The following is a 26,861-nucleotide window of genomic DNA, read 5'->3' on the forward strand; positions in this document are numbered from 1 at the left end:
CGCGCGCCCGCGTGAGACAGCAACCCTATGAGCAAGAGAGAGTGCTGTCCCCGGCGTGCTAGATGCCGGAGGAACGGAAGAGGCCTGAGAACAGGGAACAAAGGCGGCTACGGGTACACCCTGCGTGTCCGCAGCCGCCATACTTGCGGATGTTACAGGAACGTAGTTCAAAAAATTCACTAGGGCTTTAAAAAGCCACTATGTAGAGCTGGAGTAGAGTGGGGTGGCTGTTTGTCTGAATGGTGGGACTGTTGCACACCAAGCCATTTCTGTTTAGCTTGCAGTGGGGCGTGTCCTCACTCATTGTGATAAGGATGTGCACACAGTGCAGTCATTCTGTCAGCCAGCTGCATCCATTTTGTGCCAGCTCTGCATTGTGATTTTTAAAGCTGCAGTGGGCAGGGCTGTTTCTGGCCATTTTGGTGCCCCAGGCAAGGTAACTTTTGTCTCCCTAACCCAATCCCGTGAACAGGGAGATCATAACCAACGTCAATTAATCTGAGCTCCAATAAGAAAGTGATAGTTTACTCAAAATAAATTTGTAAAGCATACACAAAATTATTATCCATGTCATATAACTCTTACTGGCCCAAACTCACTGAACCCATATACCAAATCCTTCCAAAAACGATTTGAGCAGTGTGTATGCACTTTATAAGCATTGTACTGTTTATGTACAGCCTGGGTCATTCCAGGTTAGAGTATTGTCCTAGAAATCCAATCAGAGATGCAACAATCGACTCAGCCATGCCTATTTAAATGTTAATATTACCATCTATGCATTTCTTAATGGAACTAGCAGTTGGATAAAATAATTCCATAAAGTACAGTGTGCTAAGACTAGCTCCGTGGTGCCCCCACCTACAGTTGTACCCTAGGCATCTGTCTGGTTTGCCTATGGATAAAACTGGCTCTGGCAATTAGCGCACAATCTGCAAATATCCTGGGAGCAAATAAGATTCTCTACATGAGACACATATGGCGAATGCCATATTTATTTCCTTTTAAACAATACCAGTTGTCTGGCAGTCCTGCTGATCTTCCTCTCCCTGATTTAGCCAAGTGCGGCAGTTGCTACACCCAGAATGGTTTGTGGTACACACCGACATTGGACATAGTATACATTTACATACAATAAAAAAAAATAGAATCAAAACATAGAATCAAAATATACATACAGATGAGGCCTAGGTAACAGTAATGGGGGTACCGGGGTACAATGCTAGGAGGTTATACTGTGTGAGGAGCTTGAGTTCAGAAGGAGCACTGCTTGGGGGGGAATAGGAGGTTTTGGTGCATGGAGGTTTTGGTGGGAATAGTTCTGTAGCGGCAGCCTGAATGCAGGCGGTTGAAGAAGTGGAGGTGATCCTGTGCAATCCTGTTCGCCCTGGTTCTCACCTTGGAAGCATGGAGGAGGTCCAATGGTGGCAGAGGTGTGATAATAATTCCTTCTGCAGTGTTTATTACCCTTTGTAGTCTGTACTTGTTGCTTGTGGTAGCGCCTGCACACCATATGATGATAGAGGAGCAATAGATAGACTCGATGGTAGCAACTTGTCATCAGCTCCAGTGGCATACCGAACTCCTTCAGTTGTCATAGGAAGAACAACCGTTGCTGGGCTGGCATTTGATCGTGTTGTCACTCCATCTCAAGTCATTGGTGATGGTTGCACCCAGGAACCGAACGCTTGGTACACTGGTGACTTCAGTACGTTTGATGAAGACCGGTTTGAGTGGGGAAGGGCACTTTCAAAAATCCACAATCAACTCAACTGTCTTTGCAGCATTAAGGATGAGCTTGTTGTCCTTACACCAATTGCAGATTCGCTCAACCTCTCTGTGCTTGCTCATCCTCTCCACTGATGAGGCCAAAGATGGTGGTGTCATCCACAAAATAAAATGACCTTAACGCAGTCGGCGGTGGAGATGATGCAGCGGTTTGTATACAGGTAAAACAGGATTGGGGACAGTACACATCCTTGGCTGGTGCCGGTATTAGTTGTCCTCTCACTGGAGAAGCAGCCGCCGAGCTTGACTAGTTGCGTCCTGTCAATGAAAAAGGCCTTGATTCATGCATAGAGAGATTTATCAATCCCAAGTGGCACTAGGGCGACATAACTGATGTTCAGGCGGGTTGTATTAAAGGCAGAGCTGAAGTCCAGGAAGAGGATCGCGGCATAGGTGTCAGGTCTGACTAGATGTGTCCATGATGTGTGCTAGACTAATGTTGATGGCATCCTCTATGGACCTGTTGGTTCTGTATGTAAATTGATGTGGATCAAGGAGAGCATTGGTGGAGCCTTTCATATGGGCGAGGACCAGTTTTTCGAAGACCTTCATGATGGTTGGAGTTATGGCAATAGGTCTATAGTTGTTAAGGTCCGTGACACCTGATTTTTTGGGAACTGGTATGATGGTAGACCTTTTGAGGCAGGAGGGAACTTTGCCCTCTGTCAGAAATTTCTGAAATATGGAGGTGAGTACAGGGTCCAACTGGCTGACAGTGGTTCTAAAGTAGACAATAGACACGCCACCTGGGTCAGAGGCTTTCCTGGGGTTTAGCTTTTGGAGATGCCTTAGTAAGTTGACCTCCTGGACTACAATTGGCGCTGAGAGGCTGCGGTCAGTTTTTGGAGAGGTGGATGTGGGAGGCGCTCTAGGTATGGCCACCAGGTCTCTTGGATGGTTGGGTTGGTGTTCAAACCTACAGCAGAACTCGTTTTCTTAAAGCAAACCTGAAGCAAGATTTAAAAAAAAATACTCGCCTATTTAGAGGGAAGGCTCTGGATCCTATAGAGCCTTCCTGTTCCTCTCTGTTACCTTGCTCCATCTCTGTCTCTCTTACAAATTTGGCACCGTCAGGACTCCTCTGCAGCCTTTGGAAGCACTCATGTCCCAGTGTGCTTCTGAAGACTGGCAGCTTCATACTTAGCATGCGCATGCACATTACACAGCAGCTCGTCTTCTGAAGCACTCAGGGACATGAGTACTTTTGAAGCCTTCATGAATGGTCCAAAAGAGCTATTAGACCTATAGGTCCAATAGCTTAAATGGGAGGACAGTGGTGAAATGAGAGGACGCAGAGAGGACCAAGAGGGCTCGATGAAATTAAGAGCTCTTTATCTAAATAGGTGAGTACCTCACTGTTAGTTTAAATCTCGCTTTATGGTCACTTAAACTTTATCCCAGGTAGCAACATCTTTACTACTGGCGGGAGATCCACGCATGCACAGAAGGCACCGACTGACGCGACTGAGCCTGTTACCAGGGCTGATTGCGGCTAAACAGCAGACCACGTGAGGACGGCGACGGACTCACACGTGCTTATGGGGCTGGTGGAAGCCACTGATAAGTATTGATTCTTTCATTTCCATGGGTTCTGGTTTCCTTTAAGTTTTTTTTTATCAAAACAAATGTGTCTTATGCAACCATACAAAAGCTGGGCAACAGGTGGTGTAAACAAAAAGAAATAGACATCAGTGGTACAGCAGTGGGGGAAAAGAAAAGTTTATCTGGACATCTATTCCGCAAGGATTCCTGCTTCTTCAGGGGTCATATATACAAAGAAGTCACTCTGTATAAGGCCTTCAAGGAAAAGGGAATCACTGCAAAACAGCTGTTAGGCTGGACCTATACCTTCCCCCCCACTGCTGTATCACTGACGTTTGATGCTTTTAGAAGTTCAATGGTTTCTTTGGAATCTTGCTTCACTGGAAGCACAGGCGTTGCTTGATTTAGCACCCTGCTTTCATTTAAGTGCCAACACTATTGCCTCTCCGTTTGCAAACGTGTCCCATAATAAATGTGCTCACCGTTTGTGTAGGAGGCATTTGCACACAATATTGGTACACGGGCTCCAGATTGAGACTGGCCTTGTGGCAGCTCTGGGGCTCAGCCTTTATGAGTATTGGCGTTTTGAGCTCTGTGGGAGAAAAGCACCTTACAAATGTTATTGTTGTAAGTGGAAAAAAAATCTGTTTTATTAACAGTATTATGTGTTCCTTCCTACTGGCTTCATGCGAGTTTGAGCTGAGGTCTCTCTTTATTTTGCTGTATGATTATTTGTCCTGCCCTTAGAGCTCCTCACATGCTAGTTATTAGCTTGTTAGAGCGAACTTTGCGTGAACTACCATTCTTCTTTTATGCAACCACACAAGTCTGGGTTATCTCCCCATCACTTATTGAGTGGCTTATCGCTAAGGTACACCAAGAGTACAGTGCACACTTGGCAGTGGCTGCAGTAATACTGTATAGTGTGAGGTTTATTACAAGCACTGAAAGTTTCTAAGAGGGTAAAAGAGGCCAGGCTTTGGAAATTGCACAAGAGAAGCGATAGGAGGATCTCTGCAGATTACCAGAGCTGTACAGCCCAGAGGATTTGGGGTCTGCCAAAGAAAATAACCAAGGAGGACAAAAATGGAAAAATTGGTACAAAATGCTTTTCTTTAATAAGACTTCCAGGCTGTGTGTAGGATGGAATTGTGAGGCCTTAGCAGAGAACAGTTAAGGCATGCTAAAAATAAAATGCCAGGGGCAGGAAACATTTATGTTTTAATTGGCAGAGTTAAATGTGTGTGGGAAGTGGAGCAAGTATAGCCACAATACACACTAATGTTAATAAGCCAAACCGTGTCCTGAAATGCCGCAATGGTCATTCTACTCTAAACTAAGGGGGTGGGCAGTTCAGAGCCAATACATACGCCATAGCACATGCCGATGTGTTCAGGCCTAAAGAGAACCTAAACTGAGAAGGATATAGATCTTTCCTTTTAAAATAATACCAGTTGCCTGACTCTCCTGCTGATCGAGGGGGGTAAAATAATTCATACTTACCCGGGGCTTCCTCCAGCCACATGACCAGTGCGGTCTCTCTCGCATCCCACCCATTTGCCTCGGTTCGCCTGCCATCCTGTTAATCCGCCTTTAGTCACATCAGGTGGGCTCTTCTGCGAATGCACGGCCCAATGCCGCCGTGGTTATGTCGCCGAGAGTGTTTTGCGCCTGCGCAGTCCTACCTGCAAAACACTTCCAGTGATGTGAAAGCAGAGGGCACGCTTGGCTGGGCCACGCATGTGCAGAAGAGCCTGAATGACGTGACTGAAGGCTGATAGCAGACAAATGGAGGCAACGGTGGTCATGGGGCTGGAGGATGCCCCAGGTAAGTATGAATTACTAAAGCGTAGATTCAGTGGGGTTGAAACCTATCAAAATTAAGCTTGCTGTGATAGGAGCTGATCGCTATCCAATAAAATTCTAATGGAATAGTGGTCGACTGGCTAGGCACATTGGGCCATAATTGACCTGTGTATTTATAGTAGGGTATGTAAGTATGAGCAAGCAAAATTGACAAGTTTGGTCTTGTATGGAATATGCCCCTATCTTTCTTGGCAGGATTCCCACAAACCAAACATTCACGTTTGACATGTACAGTAACAGGCTTAGGCAACAATGAGGAAGTACACAGGCCAATTAAATTTGTTTCCGTGAAAACAATTGTAAAGTAGTCAATCATATATCGATTCTGAACTGCCACCTTATCGATCTTAGCATAATTATTTTACAATTGACAAAATAGAACTAACATTGTCAATGAACATTTTAAATCAATTGTATACCTTAATGTCAATAGAGAATATAGAATAGCCCCATACCTGGAAAAGCTCCAAAACCCTCAAGAGAGGAAAATCCTGAGCATATATAGACTGAGTGCTCACAACCTCGAAATAGAGTCTGGGAGACACAGACAGACATACAAACCCAGGGAGGAGAGACTGTGTAAACACTGTGCGCAGAAGACCCTTGAGGACAAAAATCACTTCCTGCTGCACTGCCCCAAATATACCACTACCAGGAAAACCTTCTTTAAGAACTGATGGGACTATTTCCAGACTTTAACACATTAGAGGATGAGAGAAAACACTGCATTCTACCAGGAGAAGAGAAATCCACAGTGGCAATCGCTGCACACTATGTCACAGCATGCCACAGACTGAGAGGAGCATAAATGGAAATGTAACCCCCCCCCCCCCACCCCAAATGTCCACGAACTGCTAACTCACTGCACCCCCACCCCACCCCATGTCCCTCATTCCCCCTGCTTTGGCAATGCATGTATTGAAGCTTGGTCATGCCAATAAAGCTATTTTTTATTTGATTTGAATAGAAAGATGTGAATTATTGATCACTATGTTTAAAATGTAATTTCAATTTACAATCACTTAGATGTTTTGTCTGATCGAATGTCTAATTGAGAAAAAACATTCTACTGTATACGGTAGTATAACTACCTGTAGAATTATTATTTTGCGATTGATGGGAAAAAAAAAAAAAAGAAAGGTTTGCCGATAAATTTTTTAATATCAAATTACAGCATTTATTGCAGTGTTTAAAACTTCCCTTGATTTGCGATGTATAGGTCGTTTTATCAGACTGAGTCTCCAGAAGTTGCGCAAAACCGATCAGGAGTTTGACAAAAATCTTGTGGACTTGCCAGCGACGATTTCATTCATCTCTAATGCCTAGTTAAAGGGAACCTGAAGTGAGAAGCATATGGTGGCTGCCATATTTATTTTCTTTTAAATGAGCCTGGCTGATCTCTTTGGCTGTAGTAGTATTTGGATCACACACATGAAACAAGCATGCAGCTAATTGGGTTAGACTCGGGTCAGAGCACCTAACCTGCATACTTGCTTGTTTAGAATCCGCAGTTAAAAATATTAGGGGCAAAGGATCAGCAGGACAGCTAGGCAATTTGCATTGCATAAAAGCAAATCAATGGGTGATTGCTTATAATTGGAAGTCCCCACCCTCCTCTATGCACAACTTGAACAATGCCTGTACAAAAGAAATATACCAAAAGAAATATGCCCAACTTCCCCCCAGCCAGTGCCATGGAGAGCGGACATTAAGTGGTCCTGAGGAGAAGCCGAACTAAAATGGCATAAGAATCGGGGATGGCACAAATTGGTCGTAGGTGAACTGTGAACAATCGTAAAGTTTGCATTTACCCCCATGTTAGCGTATGAGACAAAAAAAAGCGAACTTCATGTAACTTTTGTCATTGTTTGCTGAAAACTGCTTACCTACAAACAGTTTGTGCCATCACTGGTGAGAACCTGGTGAGGTAACAAACATGTTACCCTGCTGCAGTTTCAGATTACCAACCAAGCAACCCAAAGGGGGCACACTTTGGAGCTCCAGGAGACTAGCGCTGCCAAACTTTCATTGTATTTTTTCACTGATAAAGATCTAATATTTACTGTCAAGGGAAAAGCGTGTTACCTAGTGACAAAAAACGTGATTCATGTCTGAGCATTGCCAAAGCTGCATTCAGATATTACGCCACGGGGGGGCTGCCTCTGCACCACCAGTTCCGAATCCTAGCAAGTGCCCTTCCAGTAAATTGGAGCAGCTGACAGGTGGTGAATTCACCACCTTTGGCTGGTTTAAAAAATCTGGAATGCTGAATCTTTAAACAGCCTGAGCAGGGCCGGGCCTAGACTTTTTGCCGCCTGAGGCAAATTTTGAAAAAAATTATTGTTGCCCCCCCCCCCCCCCATACACACACACACACACACACACACACACACACACACACACACACACACACACACACACACACACACACACACACACTGGGGGGGGGGGGCGCCACGGCTGAGCTGGAGGGGTAGCGGGCAGGACGGGGGTGTTGGGCCTAGCGGCGGGGAGGGGGGTCGGACCCTACCCTCCCTCACCTGGGTCCCCCGTCCTCGGCTCCCCTCCAGCCTTAAATAGATCAGAAGAGGCAGTGGGCGGGGAGGACTCACCTCTTCCTCGCTCGATCCAGCGTGCGCTCCACTGACGCCACTTCCTGCAACGCCGTCCACTTACTATACAGTGGGCGGCGTTGCAGGAAGTGACGTCAGTGGAGCGCACGCTGGATCGAGGAAGAGGTGAGTCCTCCCTGCCCACGAGAATACGAGTAGCGCTTCTGATCTGTTTAAGGCTGGAGGGGAGCGGAGGACGGGGGACCCAGGCGAGGGAGGGGGGGTCCGACCCCCCCTCCCCACCGCTAGGCCCAATACCCCCGTCCTGTTCGCTACCCCTCTAGCTCAGCGGCCGGCTCCCCGCACCCACCGACGGGCAGATGCCGCCCCTAGAAATGTGCCGCCTGAGGCAAAAAAGTTTCACCCCGCCTCATGAGCGGGCCGGCCCTGAGCCTGAGTGCATTGTCCTCCTCCTCACCCCTCCCGACAAAAGCTGTATGTCATTCCATCTTCCATAGCAACATATGTATTGCTATGCCATAGTATGGTACCTGTACAGTGCTCCACCCCTTAAAATGTTTCCCGAAGGATTGGGACCCGATCCCTTTCAGGTAACAACAAATGTGTGTGTACTCACCTTTAGCAAAAAAAGGTCCTCCTACCTCAGCTTGTTCCAGTAAAGACTCCTGCTCATCATCTCTCCACCATTGTTTTGCTCAAATACCTTCCCTCCAATCCCAGTACAGTTCATGTACAACCCTGGACCCTGCTTCCTGCTGACTGTTGCTCTGGTAGTGACTCAGATATTTCAAACAGGCATAAAGGGTAAGGACATTATTTTCTTTACAAAGATATCTTTCATCTTTCTCCCGTTTCCCTGCAGCCCAGCTGCTCCATGATAGTTTTGAGTGTTGTGTTCAGGGTAATGTACTATGCCTTATATCTATTTCTCCAACTTGTACTATTTTTGTGACACAGTACCAAGCAAGAGACATCTGTTCTATGTTATGCCCTCATTTAAGGAAAAGAAATCCAAAACTCTAGTGTCCTTGCTGACCCCCTCCATGCCCTCTCCCCACCCTAACCTGTCCTAATCTTGCTGCAGCTCAGTATCGCCAAACTCTCTCATCAGCCCTAGAGAAAGCTGCTTAACCAATATTTCGCCACAACCGACCCCCTAACCCCCAGCCCTGGCGCACTACCCATACTCGCAACCTCCAGAGGAAAACACGTGCCACTGAACGGAAATGGAGGAAAACTAGACTTAACCAGGACTTCCTACAGTACAAGACCAACCTGCTGCAGTTCCACACTGCCCTTGCTCATGGGAAGCAGGAATACTTTACCAAGCTCATCGGAGTACAAGCTTCCAACCCCCGGCGTCTTTTTGCCACTTTCAACTCCCTGCTTAAACCCACCCCCCCACCCTCCGTTTCCTCCCTCTCTGCCACAGACTTAGCCACCCACTTCACCAACAAAATTGTCTCCATCCGCCAGGAAATATCCAATCTCCAATCTTCACCTCCCACCCCCTCCCAACCAGCTCCTCCTCCACCCTATCCTCCCCTCACATCCTTCACTCTTACTACCACAGAGGAAGTCAACCACCTACTGCAGACTTCCCATACCACTACTTCCCCCCTTGACCCCATCCCTTTTGATTTACTCCAGCCTCACTTCACGGAATTGGCCCCAGTCCTCACTACCCTGTTCAACCTCTCCCTATCCACAGGCACCTTCCCTTCAGACTTCAAGCAGGCCACTGTACTACCCCTGCTCAAGAAACCCTCCCTCGACCCCTCTCTACCCTCCAACTACCATCCTATCTCCCTCCTCCCCTTTACCTCAAAACTCCTTGAGCGTCTGGTTCACAAACGCCTGACCCAGTACCTCAATGCCAACTCACTGCTAGACCCACTGCAATCTGGATTTCAGCCTGCCCACTCAACCGAAACTGCTCTCACCAAAGTGGTCAACGACCTTGCCTTAGCTAAAGCTGAAGGTAAATACTCCATTCTCCTCCTCCTTGACCTTTCAGCAGCTTTTGACACAGTAGATCATCCCCTACTCCTCCAGTCCCTCCAGTCCTTGGGCATTCATGATCTCGCCCGGCCCTGGCTTTCATCCTACCTCTCCAACCGCTCCTTCACGACCGCCTTCAATGAGTCCTTGTCCACCCCCAACCACCTCTCGGTGGGAGTCCCCCAAGGTTCGGTCCTTGGCCCCCTACTGTTCACCCCATACACATCCTCCATTGGCAAGGTTATCTCCTCCATGGGTTTTAACTATCACCTATATGCAGATGACACCCAGATCTACCTCCACACCCCTGACATATCCACCACTACCATACCATGGACAAGGTCTTCTCCTGCCTATCAGCCATCTCCTCCTGGATGTCCGCTAGGTTCCTGAAACTAAATCTAGTCAAAACGGAATTTAGGATCTTCCCACCCCGGCCATCCACGAACCTCCCAGATGTGCATGTCACTGTTATTCACACTACCATTCGTCCTACCTCTCAAGCCCGCTGTCTGGGTGTCACCCTGGACTACGCACTCTCCTTCACTTTCCATATCCAAAACCTCACAAAGTCCTGCAACTTCCACCTTCGTAACATCTGTAAGATTCGCCCTTTCCTGACCTCTGCCACCACCAAACTCCTCATCCATGTCCTCATAATTTCCCGCCTTGACTACTGCAATGCCCTGCTGTCTGGTCTCCCTATGACTCGAACAGCCCCACTGCAGTCCATCATGAATGCGGCAGCCAGAATTATCCACTGCTCCCATCGCTCCACCACGGCAGATCCCCTCCTAGAATCCCTCCACTGGCTTCCTATCCAGTCCAGAATCAAATTCAAGATACTGTGTCTGACCTACAAATCTGTCCACAAAACCTGTCCAACCTACATTTCTGATCTTACTCAGAGGTACACACCTAGCCGCTCACTCCGCTCTTCCAATGAACTTCGCCTAACCGCCCCCCCCCGTATCATCCAGTCCCATGCACACCTCCAGGACTTCTCAAGAGCTGCTCCAACACTATGGAACTCCCTACCTCCACCCATTAGGGCAGCCCCCTCATTCAACATCTTCAAGAGAAGCCCTCAAAACTCACCTTTTCACTCTGCCCTACTTCCCCTCACAAGTGCTCTAAACCAGTGTTCCCCAACCCTATCCTCAAGGCCCACCAACAGTGCATGTTTTGTGGAAATCCACGCAGGCAGTTAATCAGCTCTGCTGAGACACTAATTACCTCACCTGTGCAGGTTTGTGGTTTTCTACAAAACCTGTACTGTTGGTGGGCCTTGAGGACAGGGTTGGGGAACTCTGCTCTAAACCCACAGCTGAACTCTGGTCCTCTACCTTTCGTGTCCTTACCTCTCCCTCTAGATTGTAAGCCTTTGGGCAGGGTCCTCCTCCTTTTGTGTCCTACCTGATCATGCACCTCCATTACTGTGAACCCATGCTATGCATCTGATTGAACCTAACTTGCCTAATCTCCATGCTCCCCTCAGGTGACTAAGCATTACCTTGTACTCATACTGTGGTCTTTCTTGTATTCATGTATTGTCATTTTGCTGTATGTCACCCCTAAATATTGTCTGTAACCTAAACTAATGTCCAGTGCTGCATAATATGTTGGCGCTTTATAAATACAATAAATAAATAAATAAACTTGATGTATTTTGTGCTTGGCTTAAAAGGATACCTTAGCGCTGGGAAAAATAAAAAATGGGCACGTGTACCACTCTGTTCTCATGCCCACCACTCCCCTGCCCCCCAAAGCTATTACCGGGTTGGTGACGTGCGTCATTGATAGCATGCCGGCGGCCGGGAGAACTACAAAGTTGTGATGTTGTGTGCATGTGCAGAGTGCTCCCAGCTGCGGGCGCACGATCAAGGACGCACGTCCCCGGGCAGCACCTGTGCACGGATCACGACCCTCCTCACCGAGAAGTAGCTTTGGGGGCTATTAAAACATAACTGCGGTGGACGGAGGAGACTGGGGGAGCGGTGGGCATGCCTGCTCCCCCCATTTTTTTTTATATTTTCCTAGCGCTAAGGTATCCTTTAAACGAGATGTCCCAAAGAAGGTTTGTTCTTTTAGAAACCTCCGTATGGTTTTATATCTTATAGAGCAATATCCAATGTTATGCTGTTTAAAGCACTTTGCTGCTAATGATGTTTGCAGCAGGGAACATAGGTACACTTCAGCAGTGCTGGGGAAACACTCTATCACAGAAATGCTACCCTAACATCATCACAAATTTACAAACACCAGCAGATGCAAAGTCTCCAGATACAGCTACACATAAACGTGCTTTAATATCAACGTAAAGAAATCCTTGCTTGTAATCTGCCTTGTGGCTGACAACTGGTGACAAATCATGAGCCTCAGATAACATCGCTGAGTCACCTTGACTACAAACTTAAATGTTTCTTCTGGGAAATGTTATACAAGTATATCAATACTCCAATTCAACCCGGAGATATTGGATGACGAGGAGCCATAGGAAACATGGACCGGAGTTACATACGGTAATCATTGCATCAGGCAAGCCAGTTACGGTTGTTACATAAAAGCAGATCAATTAAAGCGTACCAGAAGTGACATGTGACATTATGAAATAAACATATGCACATATAGTACTAGCCCTGCTAAGAAATAATCTGAAGTCCCTTTCTGTTTTCCAGTACAGCAAGAGTTAAAAAAAACTTGAGTTATGCATGCAAAAGAGCTAAACAGAACAGCATGTTCAATTCACTACGGTTTCCTGAAAGGTAAATAGAAGTTAAAAGCCTGCTTACTGGCAGGGAGACGGTGAGTTTTTAGTGCAGGAAAGTTCAAAGGTTAATTAGTTCTGCTTCTTTTTCAGTTTAAAATGCAGAGTGTACATTCTAAACAGTAGCTGTGACAGCCTGATGCAATCTTAAAGTGTACCTGTGATGAATGAATGCAAAAGTTACCTGGGTCTTCCTCCAGTCCCCTTCGGCCTGATCACTCCCTCATGCATTCATTCATCTCAGGTTTACTTTAAAAATAAAGCAATATAACTGAGAGTAAACATATGAGACTCTTTTCTATACTACTAATGTTCTATCCATACTACAAATACAATTAATTATCTCATAAGTTAATTTTCACTTCAGGTTCACTTTAACCCATTCAGGTTCCGTGGTTATCACGTGAGAAATGTTCACCTCCCATTCATTAGCCTATAACTTTATCACTACTTATCACAATTAACTGATCTATATCTTGTTTTTTCTGCCACCAATTAGGCTTTCTTTGAGGGGTACATTTTGCTAAGAGCCACTTTACTGTAAACGCATTTTAACAGGAAGAATAAGAAAAAATGGAAAAATTCATTATTTCTCAGTTTTCAGCCATTATAGTTTTAAAATAATACATGCCTCCATAATTAAAACTCACGTATTGTATTTGCCCATATGTCCCGGTTATTACACCGTTAAAATTATGTCCCTATCACAATGTATGGCGACAATATTTTATTTGGAAATCAAGGTGCATTTTTTCCATTTTGCATCTATCACTATTAACAAGTTTAAAATAAAAAAAATATAGAAATATTTCATCTTTACATTGATATTTAAAAAGTTTAGACCCTTAGGTAAATATTTACATGTTTTTTTTTTTTTATTTACATGTTTTTTTTTTTTTTATAATAAACATTTTATTTGGGTAGTTTTGGGAGGGTGGGGGGGTAAACAATAGATTTATAATGTAAATGTGTGTTCATTTTAATTTATTTTTATTTTCAGTTGTAGTATTACTTTTTGGCCACAAGATGGCGGCCATGAGTTTGTTTACATGACGTCACTCTAAGCGTAACACACGCTTAGAGTGGCGCATCGGGGAGGGAACGGCCAGAAAAGGCGCAGCTTCCGAGAGAAGCTGTCGCTTTTTAAGCGGGGGAGAGGAATCAGTGATCAGGCACCATAGCCCGATACATTGATTCCCTGGCTACCACATCCGCGGCCGGGAGTGCGCGTGCACGCGCGCGATCGGCTGCGGGAGCGCGCGGCAGCGCGCATGGTTCCTGGACGTAGTTTCTACGTCCAGCAACCAAAATAGGTTAAGGTTTTGGTTTGGAAGAAAACAATTTGCTAGTGTTTGAATATATTTAGTCAGGGTGTGCCCACTATATTAGTTCTACTTTCCCTTAGATAATACTGCTAATATTAATGTAATAATCCCTCAAAAGCAGGCAATGAAGAAATTTCTTTGACATACAAAAGCTGCTATTAATGTGCCACACAAAGAACAGAGAGCACACACTTCCATTAAGGCTGATTTTTCACTGCAAATCATGATTGCAAATGCACAATTTTTTTTAATTTACGCCAAACATTATTTTTGTGCGCTTCAGCAGGATTCTTTGATTGTTTTCACAGTGTTATTGCATTTGTATTTTTCTTTTTCCCACAATTCATTACTATGAAAAAATATTTAAAACCAGGAAATCACATGTAAATCACATTGCATTGTATTTCGTATGCAATTTTGTTGCGCTCCTATCCTTTTAAAGTGGACCCAAATTAAAAAAACAAGATTTCAGAAATAAAATCTATTTTCTAAATTATAATAATAAATAGCAGCCTTTTTCAGCTGCATGATGACAAATATAAAATATTTTACATTTATTGGAGGAACCCCTCCCTTTCTTTCATATTGCCGGGACAGAATCCGGCAGACTGGTGGAGGAGATACAAAACAAAAACAAAACACAGGCTGCTACTGATGATGTCACAGTGGAGGTGATCGCAGCTTGTGTGAGATTTCACATAGAAGATGCCCAAGTGAGGGAGGGTAGCTGATGATAAACACACCCATGATCTAAAACCTCCTACTAAGCTCAGAAGTAATGGCTGCTACCTGTATAACCCTAGTTATGAAAAGAGAAGGGTGAAAAGCATGCACTTAAATGCTCATAGGCTTGAAGGAATGTTTATTTATCTTTGCATGTGTCAGAGTGGTGCAACTAAATATTTTTAATTAAAAAAATGTTTGGTTTGGGTCCGCTTTAACATAAGCGTAAAGACTGAAAAAAAAATCAAGCAGCAGCAGGCTGGACATTGTGCTTAGGCCTAAATTGGATTGCACAATTGGAATGGTTTCTGTAATTTAAACTATCATGCTGGTGTCTGTGCCTTTTGCAGAGCACAAAGCGCGTACAGTGAAACAAACCGTAGTCACATGTTTTGCACAAGCACAGGGCCAGTGGAGTCAGAGTCAGGGCCGGATATGAACTCTTTATCACCCAAGGCCACTTTCACCAGCTGCCCTGTGACCAACAGCAACGCCCCCCCCCCCCCCCCCCACACACACACACACACTTTTATTGGTCCCAGTAACCAATGTACATAAAACTACCCATTCAAGTAACCAATTTTAACCCATTAAAATTAATTAATTAAACTAAACAAGCCTTCTTATTGACTGGTTTGGGCAGACTGTTGATGGTGTCAATCGACTACAAGCTGTTGATTTTGGAAGGCTGAGAATTCGGTAAAATTGCATAGTTAATAGACACCTTAAAGGGAACCCAAGGTTAGGGGGATATGGAGGTGGCCATTTTTATTTCCTTTGAAGCAATACCAGTTGCCTGGCAGCCCTGCTGATCCTGGGGCTCTAATACTTTTAACCATAGACCTGGAACAAGCATGCAGCAGATCAGATACTCTGACTCAGCTGACTCAGGTTTTAATGGATTAGTCATGTGCTTGTTCCAGGGTTTTGACTTGGATACTACTCATGCCAGAAGATCAACAGGGCTGCCAGACAACTGGCATTGTTTACAAGGAAATAAATATGGCAACCTCCATATCCCTTCCACCTCGAGTTCCCTTTAAGACCTTTGTGGTGCCATTTTTAAATTACGTAACACACATAATCTGCATACTTCCTTGTCTCTCTCCTCCTGCAGCTCCAATCCAAGTTTTTATTCTTCTTCTGGGAGGCCACTCTCTCTGCATCTGCACCATGGGGTTTCTCTGACCTATCTGTCAGCCCTAGCAGCACTAAATTACCTCCCCAGCCATCACAGAGTCACGTATGGTTTAATGTAACAAACTTTCCCACCCCTCCACTGCTCTGAAAGGTTGGAGCTGGGTGGAGGGCGGAGTCAGACTCGAAGAACTGCTGATGGTATTGGTGAATAACAGCTCAGTTCACAGACAGTAAGCAGCCTCCATTTGCTGTCCCACTGTGGTTCACATGTTTGGAAGCTTTATTACATGAGTGTGCCAGCTCGCTGCCCACCCCCTTGCTTCCTGGTGCCCTAGGTCATGGCCTTTGTGGCCTTGCCTGAAATCCGGCCATGGTCACAGTACCAAATCTGCACACCTGTTCTGGGTCAGATATTCAGAAAGTTAAGACATATGGAGGTAGTAGTATGAAAAGAAAGAAAAAAAGTCTAGCCTGCTCTCGATTCTTCCCAATTTTAGTTTTCCTTTAACTAATCATATAATGAGAACAAATTAATCTCCAGCCAATAAAGTGAAAACACTAAAGCAACAGAACTACTAGTAGCTGCTGTGTGAGAAGCACTTACAGTTTCCTTCTTCCCTTGGGACTTGCTGTGAGAACGAGAACGGGATATTGTGCTGAAGAAGGAATCTTTCTTCCCAGCTGACAGCGGAGGAGATTCTGTGTGGTCACGGCTTCCAGGCAAACTCTCAATGCTGGGAGATGAAGCGACATTCTTGGAGCTCTGGCCTACAATAAAACACAGAAAACGGCATCAGAAACACGGCTTCCTAGAACACTTCAAGCATATGTGCTGCCTTGGGACCATTTTATTTAGTATAATACAGGTTTTTAAATTAAGAACTTCAATTTGAGCAGAGAATGGGAACTGGCAACCTGCAACCTCTGTAAGAAGCTCCCATGTCTACCTATTCACAACTGCAGCAAGGTGTCCAGATTAGCAATACTGTCAAACAGTGGGCAGCCTGGGTAGTCTCAGTTGAATAGGGCATTAAATGTCCTAAGATGAGTAACTCCTCCTTATACCTGCATCAAGCCCCTCCTTTTAAGTGATCATGTAGTTAAAGGGATATGGCGGCTGCCATATTTATTCCTTTTTCATACAATGCATGTTGCCTGGCAGGACACAAAACATATACTAACCCAAAAAGAGAAAAGCCTCTGAATCCTATAAAAGTTTTCCATGCCATCCTCCGGACCACCATTGCCGCTTGTGGACCACCCGAAAGAAATCTGACAAGAGCTTATCGGATTTCTGATTGCGACCGCCCTCCTATTCATGCACAAGTACGGCCGATTGCGCCAGCGCAGAAAGCCAGAGCCGCTCATGCATAAGTGGCTGCATGCTACTGTGAGGGCATGACTGCGCTCTTGCATGAGGAGTAGTGTGGTCGCAATCTTCTAAAGGGACCTCGGCAGCTGCGGTGGTGGTCATGAGAAGGACATGGGAAGTCTCTGAAGGATCTTCTTAGGTAAATATCTGTTCTTTGACCTGAGGCTTGTCTTGGCTTCCACATAGCAGCAGATAATTGTACCATTTGATAAATGCAGATGCACTGCGAACCATGCTTAGTAATGATATTTAATGAGACTACATAAACTGGAATCCATGATGCAATTTTCAATTTAACCTCCTTGGCGGTAACCCCGTGTGTGACACGGGGTAAGCCACCGGAGGGTGTCGCTCAGGCCCTGCTGGGCCGATTTACATAATTTTTTTTTCGAACACGCAGCTAGCACTTTGCTAGCTGCGTGTTTGGCCTGATCGCCACCGCCCGCCACCGATGCGCCGCTACCCGCCAAGGATACAGGCCCCCTCCGCATACCCCTTGCGCAGCCTGGCCAATCTCCGCCAGGCTGCGCTATGGGGTGGATCGGGACTACCTGTGATGTCACGACGTCCATGACGTCACTCCGTTCGTCACCATGGCGACGGGGGAAGCCCTCAAGGAAATCCCGTTCAGAACGGGATTTCCTTATGGGCAAGCGGCGCTGGCGGCGATCGGAGGGGACGGGCGGACGCCGCGGAGAGGGGGGAAGCATGTAGCTAGCGCTAGGCTAGCTACATGCTAAAAAAAAAAAAAGGTGAAAAAAACCCTCCCGCGGCTGCGCAGCTGCAGGAATTATACCGCCAGGGGGGTTAAAGAAGAACTTAGATTGGATTTTGGCAATACGTTTGGCAGCATTACATTACACAACGTAACAAGTAAGCAGACCTAAATAATTATAATATTGTAGTAAAAAAACAAAACAAAACACAGTGTATAAAGTACTTATCATCATTGCCTTGTCGCCTTAGGACCCTGATTTTCAAATCACAACATGGTTATTGTTGGAATTCAAATTTCTTTATTAAGGTGAACCTTGTGAAACTTTTGTACAGAAGTATAAGTATCAAGCATACCGACTCCCCCACCCACCTGATCATGTATCACCCATTGCAATTACCTCACTACTGGCTTATATTTAGGTCAGTGGTCAAAAGGTGAGGCTAAACTACAATATCCTCTCTGGCGTAATGATTATTTCCCGGATTTTAGTGTCTTCACAAGCTTTTAGACCCTAAAAATCATACCTCTAAATAGATCTGCGGCAGCCGAGCACATTACACACCTCCCATTGATCCAGCTGAGTATTACTGCTCTGAGCTGCAGATTTCTGGCCCACCCACCTCATTATAGTGTTAAACTAAAGTTAGGGAGCAAGGGAATGCTTATATGCAAAAGGACTGCCCGATATGTGCCCACTATTTGTAGCCACAGTTCAGCTATTGCGGGCAGCCTCCCATAGCTGAAGTTACTATGGGTGCCTAGGGTGGTGCCAAATTCCACAGTGCCTCATGTGCCCACATTTCCTGCTTCCCTATATTTATGGTCAGATGGGTGGGCAGGACATGCAGTGTTGCTCAAATCTGATCTGGGAGATACCCGGATAGTTGCTATCCGGATATCTCCCAGTAAACCTGTGCGGGCTGAGCGGGGGGGGGGGGGGGGGGGGGGCGGTCAATCTTACCTGTCTGACGTTTTCTTCGTCCGTCCCTCGGTGCCTCCCACGTACTTCATACAGGTAAGATTGAACCCCCCCCCCCCCCCCGCCTGCACAGGTTTACTGGGAGATATCTGGATAGCAACTATCCGGGTATCTCCCGGATCAGGTTTGAGCATCACTAAGGACATGTAGGTAAAGTCAGTGGGAAGTATTTGGATTTTTAACACCAATACTACAGAAAGGGTAGCAAGGCTATATGCCACTGTCTTAGATTGTGTGAGTTTTCTGCAGGTCCTTCAGTTCCTGAGCACAGTTTAAAGCCATTCTATCAAGTTAAATTGGCCATAGAGGGTGAGGGGGTATTCAAGAAAACCTGAAGTGAGAGGGATATGGAGGCTGACATTTTTATTTTAAGCAATGCATGTTGCCTGGCTGGTCTGCTGACCCTCTGCCTCTAATACTTTTAGCCATAGACCCTGATCAAGCATGCATATCAGGTGCTCTAACGGAAGTTAGGCTAGATTAGCTGCACGCTTGCTTCAGGTATGTGATGCAGACACTAGTGATTAGTCTTGCTGTTCAAATCCAGGATTCCTTATTCAGAAACCCAGATTATGCCGTCCAAAGCACTTCAGCACCATTACTTGCAGAGACCGTCATGGAGCTGTGCTTCATGTCACGCTTTATGCGACTCTGATGCTTCCTCCTTCCGAGCAGCCTTGGAAGAAGCGTGCCAATGTGCGAAACGGCCGTCAGGCTTTTCATTACCTGGCACCCACTTCTCCACTAGCACTCCCCTCGGTAATACTCAGTAATGGCAAAGCTATGCAATAGTAAGTAGCCTTACAAGAAGCACACTGTGTGAGTTGCAGTGAGTTTTGACTCACTGCACATAGTGTGTGTTTTACATGGTAACTTGAAAGTCCATAGACTTTCATTTTATCGTTCCCCCACAACAATGAGTTGCTGTGCAGTGCATTTCAACTCATTGGGAGTTTATTAAAACTCATAGAAATGCTTGGAAATGTACAACTCACAAATCAATTCATGAGTTTTTATTCATGCATTTCAACTCACTAACTAGTGTGAATGCGCCCTTATGAATTGCAGGATTTGGATTTCCAAAAAAGTCCACAAAGGTCGGGCCTTGGGCGGCTGGAGACCAAGGGGGCACCTGGACATGAAATAGGGGTTACAACATATGAAAGAGAAGGCTGCAAATCGGGAACAACACATGAAAATGGAAGATCATGCCCAAGGGAGGTATACATGAAAAAGATGGGCTGCTGTACATTGATGTCACACATGCAAGACCAGGCTGCACATGGAATGAGAGGGGCTCTGCAGTACATGGAAGGGGAGCCCCAGCATACTTGGCCTAGGGGCAGAAAAAGTATAAATCCAGCCTTGATGGATTGTAGCACCGGACTGCCTGTTTACTATGTCACAACTGCTGGAAGTGCAGAAGTGTGAAATTCTTTCCATGTCTAGCATAAAGGCAACCGCCAATCAGAACTGATTCTTTTATAATAGGCCCTGCCTTTACAAAACATGACCTCGGGATGCTAGTGCATCATCTCACAATGATGGATCAGGATTTTAGCAGTGTAAGCATAGTTACAATTGGAAATAACTTATCGTGGAGTAGAGAATACAACTGGAAAGAGATTTACAATGAGGCTGAAAATAACAAAACAGCCTTTTAGGATTATGCCAATGCATTGTTTCCTGGCCGTAGGACAAACACAGACAGAGAAGCAGTTACTGAACACAAGGATCAGCTGTCTGCTGACTGCGCAGTCTATCCTGTCCAAAGATCCAGTTCATCTGGTCATTGCAAGGCTGTACACAACTCATGATCTGCTGCTTTTCACCTTCTGAAACTTCACCAAAGTGTACCTATCATGTACAGGATTGCAAATGTACATCAACTTACTAGTCTATAGACATCCGTAGTAATAGGTGTTAAAAGACAACGAACAAAAGGGTAAGCTGCAGAAGCAAGTCAATTGCGATCACACAAAGAACGCACTCAAAGACCTACAGAATGCTTTTACTCTCCGTTTACAAGGCTCTTCTCATGCACTTACATTATTGTCTCACTGAAATCAGTTCAACCACGAAAACCCTTGAAAGACAGCAAAACAAGATATGTCCCATTAAAGAGAAAAAGAATGAAAACTACAAGGAAAAGTATTGTCAAAAAGTAACATAAATATGTTTACACGGCTTCATAAGATAACATCCAAATCCAAAAATAAGAGCTTAAGGCCAAAGTCCACTAAAACCTTTTTTTGGTTGTGGATAAAATGGGAGGGCCGGAAAAAAACATTTGCCGATTTAGCATTCCTGTATGAACCCTCCTGGGGACAAAAGTAAATTGTACATGATGGATCTGCTTTAAAATGCACATGAAGTGTGTGGGATATGCAGGCTGACATTTACTTCCTTTAAACCTATTAGCAGCCATTTTATTTAGAGGCTTGCAAGTGCTCCAGGCCAATTTTTTATTTATTATTTGATACATTTCCTTCCTTCTAATTAATATTGCTGTAATGTACATTTACGGCCACTTGTCACCTGGTGGGCAGTGTGAGACAATAACAGAGGACTTCTGTATTACACCCTTTCACCAGCAATGACGTCTCCTCCAAGTTCGAAAGGGTTCCTACTCTACACACACCAGTCAGCAAGCAAGCACACATTACATGCTCTCAAACCTGAAATCAATGCTAAGGCTTGTCAGGTTCAACCATTCTAGGCTAACAACAAACAGCACTAATCAGCACACTATTATATATAAATGGGCTGCACTGGTATAACAGCAAGAGAGCTACAGCGTGCAGACTACAGTGGCTGCTGAAATATACACACAAGCAAGACAATTTGTGCTCAACTTTTCCTGTGCCAGTGCAGCCCATTTTTGTATAATGGTGTGAGTAGTGCAGTTTGTTGCTTCCTGGATATTTTAGACTGATTTATGTGCATGCATGTGTTCTCTAGAATGGTTGAACCTGCCAAGTGTAATTTTCAGGTTAGAGAGCATGACATGTTTACTTGCTTGCTGACTGGTGTGGGTAGAGCAGGGACCCTTTCTATGGAGGGAACGTCAATGCTGGTGAAAGTGTTTAGTACAGACTGCTTTTGCATGCAAACCATTTTGGAAGCGAATATCCTGCTTCAGTGCAACCTGAATACAACTTGCATTCAAGTTTTTTTTTTTTTTTTTCATTACTAGAGTTCCAGCTTGTTGTGAGTGTAGAGGGTTAATGTTTGTACGTAAATTGCCAACTCCCCTCAGCACCTCGTTTCCCATTGAAATTCTGGGCCCTCAATAGGATGTCCATGTCAGAGATTTGAGAGTTAGATGAAAACAATCTTAGCTCAGCAGAAAAATTTTGCTTGCGACTTGAAAAGAGGAATTGTCAACTGCACAGAGTATAACCACAGAGGACTTTCGCTGTTAATATAGTCACTGCTAGACGTGTTGGCGCTCCTCATAAATTTGCTAATATATGCAAGTGAAATCCCCGTTTTTAAGAAATTGTTAGAAAAAAGATTTAAAGCAATCCTGAAATAAAAATAAACTTATGAGATAATTAATCACATGTGTTTTACTAATGGTAAGTAAAATATTAGTAGTATATTTTTACTTCTGTTTTTTTATTTTTCATTTTCAAGTTTGAATTCTAACCAGCCAGTCTGATGTAAAATCTGCTTCAGTCAGCTGTAAAACACACAGAAGTAATGACCCTTTGAACTTTTATGTACTAAAACCTTATCAGAAATAATTTCTCAGCAAGACAATACGGTTTTGGCTCCTATTTACTTCTCAGGAAATGGGCTGAATTCCACAAGCTGTTTGACAAGATAATTTGCATAGACAACAATCCTAGTTTTCATTAAAACTTGCAGTCCCAGAAATCGACTTCAGAGAATTTCTTAGTAGGACTAATACTATATGTATCCATTTTAACTTATGTCAATTCAGGTACACTTTAACAGCTTCCGGACAGCAGTGATTGAAACCTATGCCCTGTTTTGATGATGTTATTCCTGTCAGGGTGTAGATTTCCCCTCACCAGCGCCGCACGTTCTCATCGCCTCCGCTGTTTGCGTTGCTCTCTGCCCGCTGCAGCTCACTTGCCCAGCCGTCTCTATGATGGCAGAGCTCCGTGAGCTCGCCAGGAGCCGATTTCATTGGCTCCTGATTCTGTCATCAATGTAGGCAACTCCTATTGGCTTACATTGATCTCACAGTCAGAAGCCAATGAGTGATTTGTCGTTTTGCGATGGCTGGTACCAAGGTGGCCATACATCAGGCGACTTGGCGGCCGATTGACCATCCAATCCGATTATTATAATCGACTTTGATGAAAATCGGTGCCGCCAAGTACATGCTCTACTGATAAAGCGACCAATTTTAAAATGGAAAATGGTCGCATGGTCAATTGTGCATGCTGCAAGATGTCGGGCCGAAGTTAGTTGGTCAGGTGCGCGGCGGTACGGCGGATGATTTTGGAACGAGCAACAAAACCCCCACTGCTGCAATGTATAAATGTGCCCCCAGTGTGTGCATTTATACATTACCTGTCCGGTGTTAGCCTCCACGCGGTGCCCGTCCATCTCACCGGGTTCCGAATACATGCCAGTGGCGCAGAGCATCTGACGTCAGAGGCTATGCCCCGCTAGCGTGTATGCGGCTCCTAGAACCCGCTGAAATAGATGGACACCTCGCAGAGGCTGCTACAGGACAGGTAATGTTTAAATGCACACACAGGGGGGGCACATTTATACATTGGGGGCAGCGGCAGTGCGGACACGCCGGGCTCAGCCGATTCCCTGAAGATTTCATGCTGAAATTGCACGGGAATCAGCCTGTAGCATATGGGCAGCTTAGACAGGAGACACATTTATCTCTAATCCGATTCGATTAGAGATAAATTTGTCTCTTTGTTGAATCTGCCCACAATCGTAATCAATCGTCTATGGGCACCTTTACCTTGTTTCTGTGCAATAAATCTTATGAAGATATATTAAGCTGTGTATGGCTAATCTGTCTACAGGAGTGGTAAATCTACTACTACCTCTCCTTATTAACCTCTTAACTATTTTATTTTTGGAAGCCTCCACCCACGAGTATTACTGTTTTACACCTCAGTTAATAGGTTGTTCTTTTAGCTTAGTTCCCCTGCCAAGTGTCCTAATCATCAAGAGCGTGACCAGTGAGGAACCTCACAAGCCCGAATGGTGGCGGGGATTCCTCCCCAAGCCCTACTTGTGATTGCACTTCTATTGCAACCAGAAAAATGTGAGTAATTCTTGTTACTCTGTATTCCTCCTAAACAGGAACATACAACACTATCAGCTTCTGGCTTTGACCCCGTTGTGTTTTCCAGGACAAAATTTCCGGAAAGGCCACAAAGGCTCGGGCCTTGGGTGGCTGCATGGCCCGGGCCTTGTCGCCACGGGCACCAACATGAAAGAGAGGGTGCTACATAGGAAAGAAGAGGCTGAAATGGGGAGCAGCACATAAAAAGGGGAACTTGTGCCCGAAGGAGCTGTTCATGAAGCAGAAGGACTGCAGTACACGGATATGGGAGGGGCGCTGCTGTACATGAAAGGGAAGCCACAACATACTTGACCTAGGGACACAAACTATAAATCTGGCCTTGGTCTTTTGAGGTTCCGAGTCTGTTCACCCCCAATCTCAAACAATGGGTTCGGGTAACCTAACATTTCTTCTACAGCATACATTCTGCGAAGCAGGAAAAAGGGAGCAGGAGCCCTTACAGAAAAACGGTGCTGCCATAGGCGCCAATGGTAAAAGCCACTTTTAGCAGCATTAAATGGAAATTTGGGTGCATGGTGGTAGCTGCTAGCCGGTGCTTCAGGGCACCCATTTTTACCTTTTTTACCGCAAAGCGTGGAGCGCCCGCTATGCAATGCCGCAATGTAGCTATCCGCAAGCCATTTTTTTCCACAAAGCCTCTCTGCAATAAACGTTCCCTCTTGCCGCCATGTAGACGCCCAATTTTACCTTCATAGCTGCATATCACAGCTTTGCGGAAGGGGGGTAGCTTTAGGAGGGGGATTTAGGGTTAGGCACCACCAGGGGGGCTAGGTTTAGGTACCATGGGGGGGGGGGGGATTAGGGTTAGGCATCCACCAGGCGGTTTTATTAATAGTACTAGGTTTAGCCATAGTACAATAGTGGTAAATATTAAACTCACTAGTACAATATCGGTAAACTTAGCGATATTTTTCTAGTGGCAATCCCTGTATCCTTTTTCCAGGCGCCTTTATTTTTATTTATTTATTTTAAGTATTTATATAGCGTCTACATATTACGCAGCGCTGTACACAGTATATTGTCTTGTCACTAACTGTCTCTCAGAGGGGCTCACAATCTAGTCCCTACCATAGTCATATGTCTATATATGTATCGTGTAGTGTATGTATCATAGTCTAGTACCAATTTTAGGGGAAAGACAATTAACTTATCTGTATGTTTTTGGGATGTGGGAGGAAACCGGAGGGCCCAGAGGAAACCCATGCAGACATGGGGAGAACATACAAACTCCTTGCAGATGTTGACCTGGCTGGGATTTGAACCAGGGACCCAGTGCAAGAGCACTAACCACTATGCCACTGTGCTGCTTTATTTTATGTATGCTCCATTCTCTGCTCTCTATGATGTGCACCTCATTTGCCCAGTTTTGGCCTGGGCAGATGGTGTCAACTACATACACAACAATATCATCATCTTAATAGTAAATATAAGCTGACTGGATCACTGATGGTTAATAGGATTTGGGATTCATAGCTTGTTTGGTTTTACAAAACTGTATATTTTATAATAAATCACTTAAAAACAAAATACTATAATAGAGATACTCTGGTACATTATATCTGTATTACCATTACCAGAAATCACTCAGCTGTCATTAAAATTATAAGAATACTCTTCACTGTCAAAATCTACACACAGAACACAGAAAAAAAAAGAATCTCAAAGATATTTCTCAAACAATACTGCCCCTTTGTGGATAGATTGCATACTGACAGGAAAATATGTGATCTCAGACATTTGCAGGTCCTGAAATAATTTTTACCTTTGCAGTTATACATTTTACTAGCTCTAAAAAGGGCAGGTCATAAGAACTTGGTCTCAAGGTCGCATCATTGCCGTCAGTCCTGTTCCAGAGAATGCATTTCAGAGAGCAATGATCAGGCTTTAAGCCCTTGCTTAACTTTATCAGTTATAATTGCATTTCATAGAAAAGTAATAATAATAATACAATATTAACAAAATGTTATTAAAAAACAACAACCCTGATTTTGCTGAATTAAAATGTAAACTTAGGGCTGACACTCATAGGAGCTGTTTCAGGTACACAATGGAATCACCAGCAAAGCGATTCCAAAAGCGTTAGGCTAAAGTCTATAGGGGTGATTCATTGGGAGCAATTGCAATTTCTCCAAAATGGAATTAGGGGTCCTGCAGCAAAAAAAATATAGTAACTAAAAGGAAATCGCCAATTGCAATTGCTGTACAAATTGCTAGCATAAAATGTAAAATTCCTACTCTTCTTGGTTCATCTTGCCATGCCCTGGGCCTAAGCAGCATCTTCAGAAATCCAGCTCTGCAACTAGTCTTATTTGCATTATTAAAGAGACTCTGTAATACCCCCCTCCCCTGAGGGAAATACCTCGGGAGGGGAAAGCCTCTGGATCCTAATGATGCTTCCCCCATCCCCCTATGCCTCAGGGATCCAGCACTGGCAGCTCCCGAAATACAGCCGACAAGCTTGTCAACTGTGGCGCAGGCACGGTAGCACCTGCAATATTTGTCTTCCCTGACTCCAGCTCCGGCTAAAATAGCTGAGCCCAATTGGTCCCCTTTACTGCTCAGGCGCAAGTCACCTGCACAGCAGGGGGGCCCGACAGAGCTCAGCTATTTTCATCTGAGCCCGATTGGAAAGCCACTACAGGTAGTCCACGATTTACGAATGACCAGCCAATACAAACGGCATGGATTTGGCATGAAAGCAGAGAGAAGCGCAGCAGAAGCCCTGACCTTGGAAACCTCCTGTGTCCCTCTTGTAT

At 44.9% G+C, this 26,861-nt stretch overlaps 1 protein-coding gene across 1 annotated transcript in view; it reads right to left on the bottom strand.

Moving 5' to 3' along the window:
- The window catches only part of TBC1D5 (TBC1 domain family member 5), a 510,822-nt gene that overhangs the window by 74,671 nt on the left and 409,290 nt on the right, over window positions 1-26,861 (bottom strand). The window contains exon 17 of the mRNA XM_068238274.1: window positions 16,330-16,493. Within this exon, the coding sequence (XP_068094375.1) occupies window positions 16,330-16,493 (164 nt within the window). The remainder of the gene's footprint in view (window positions 1-16,329; window positions 16,494-26,861) is intronic.

This window comes from Hyperolius riggenbachi, chromosome 5, assembly GCF_040937935.1.
Source record: "Hyperolius riggenbachi isolate aHypRig1 chromosome 5, aHypRig1.pri, whole genome shotgun sequence".
Lineage (NCBI taxonomy): Eukaryota > Metazoa > Chordata > Amphibia > Anura > Hyperoliidae > Hyperolius > Hyperolius riggenbachi.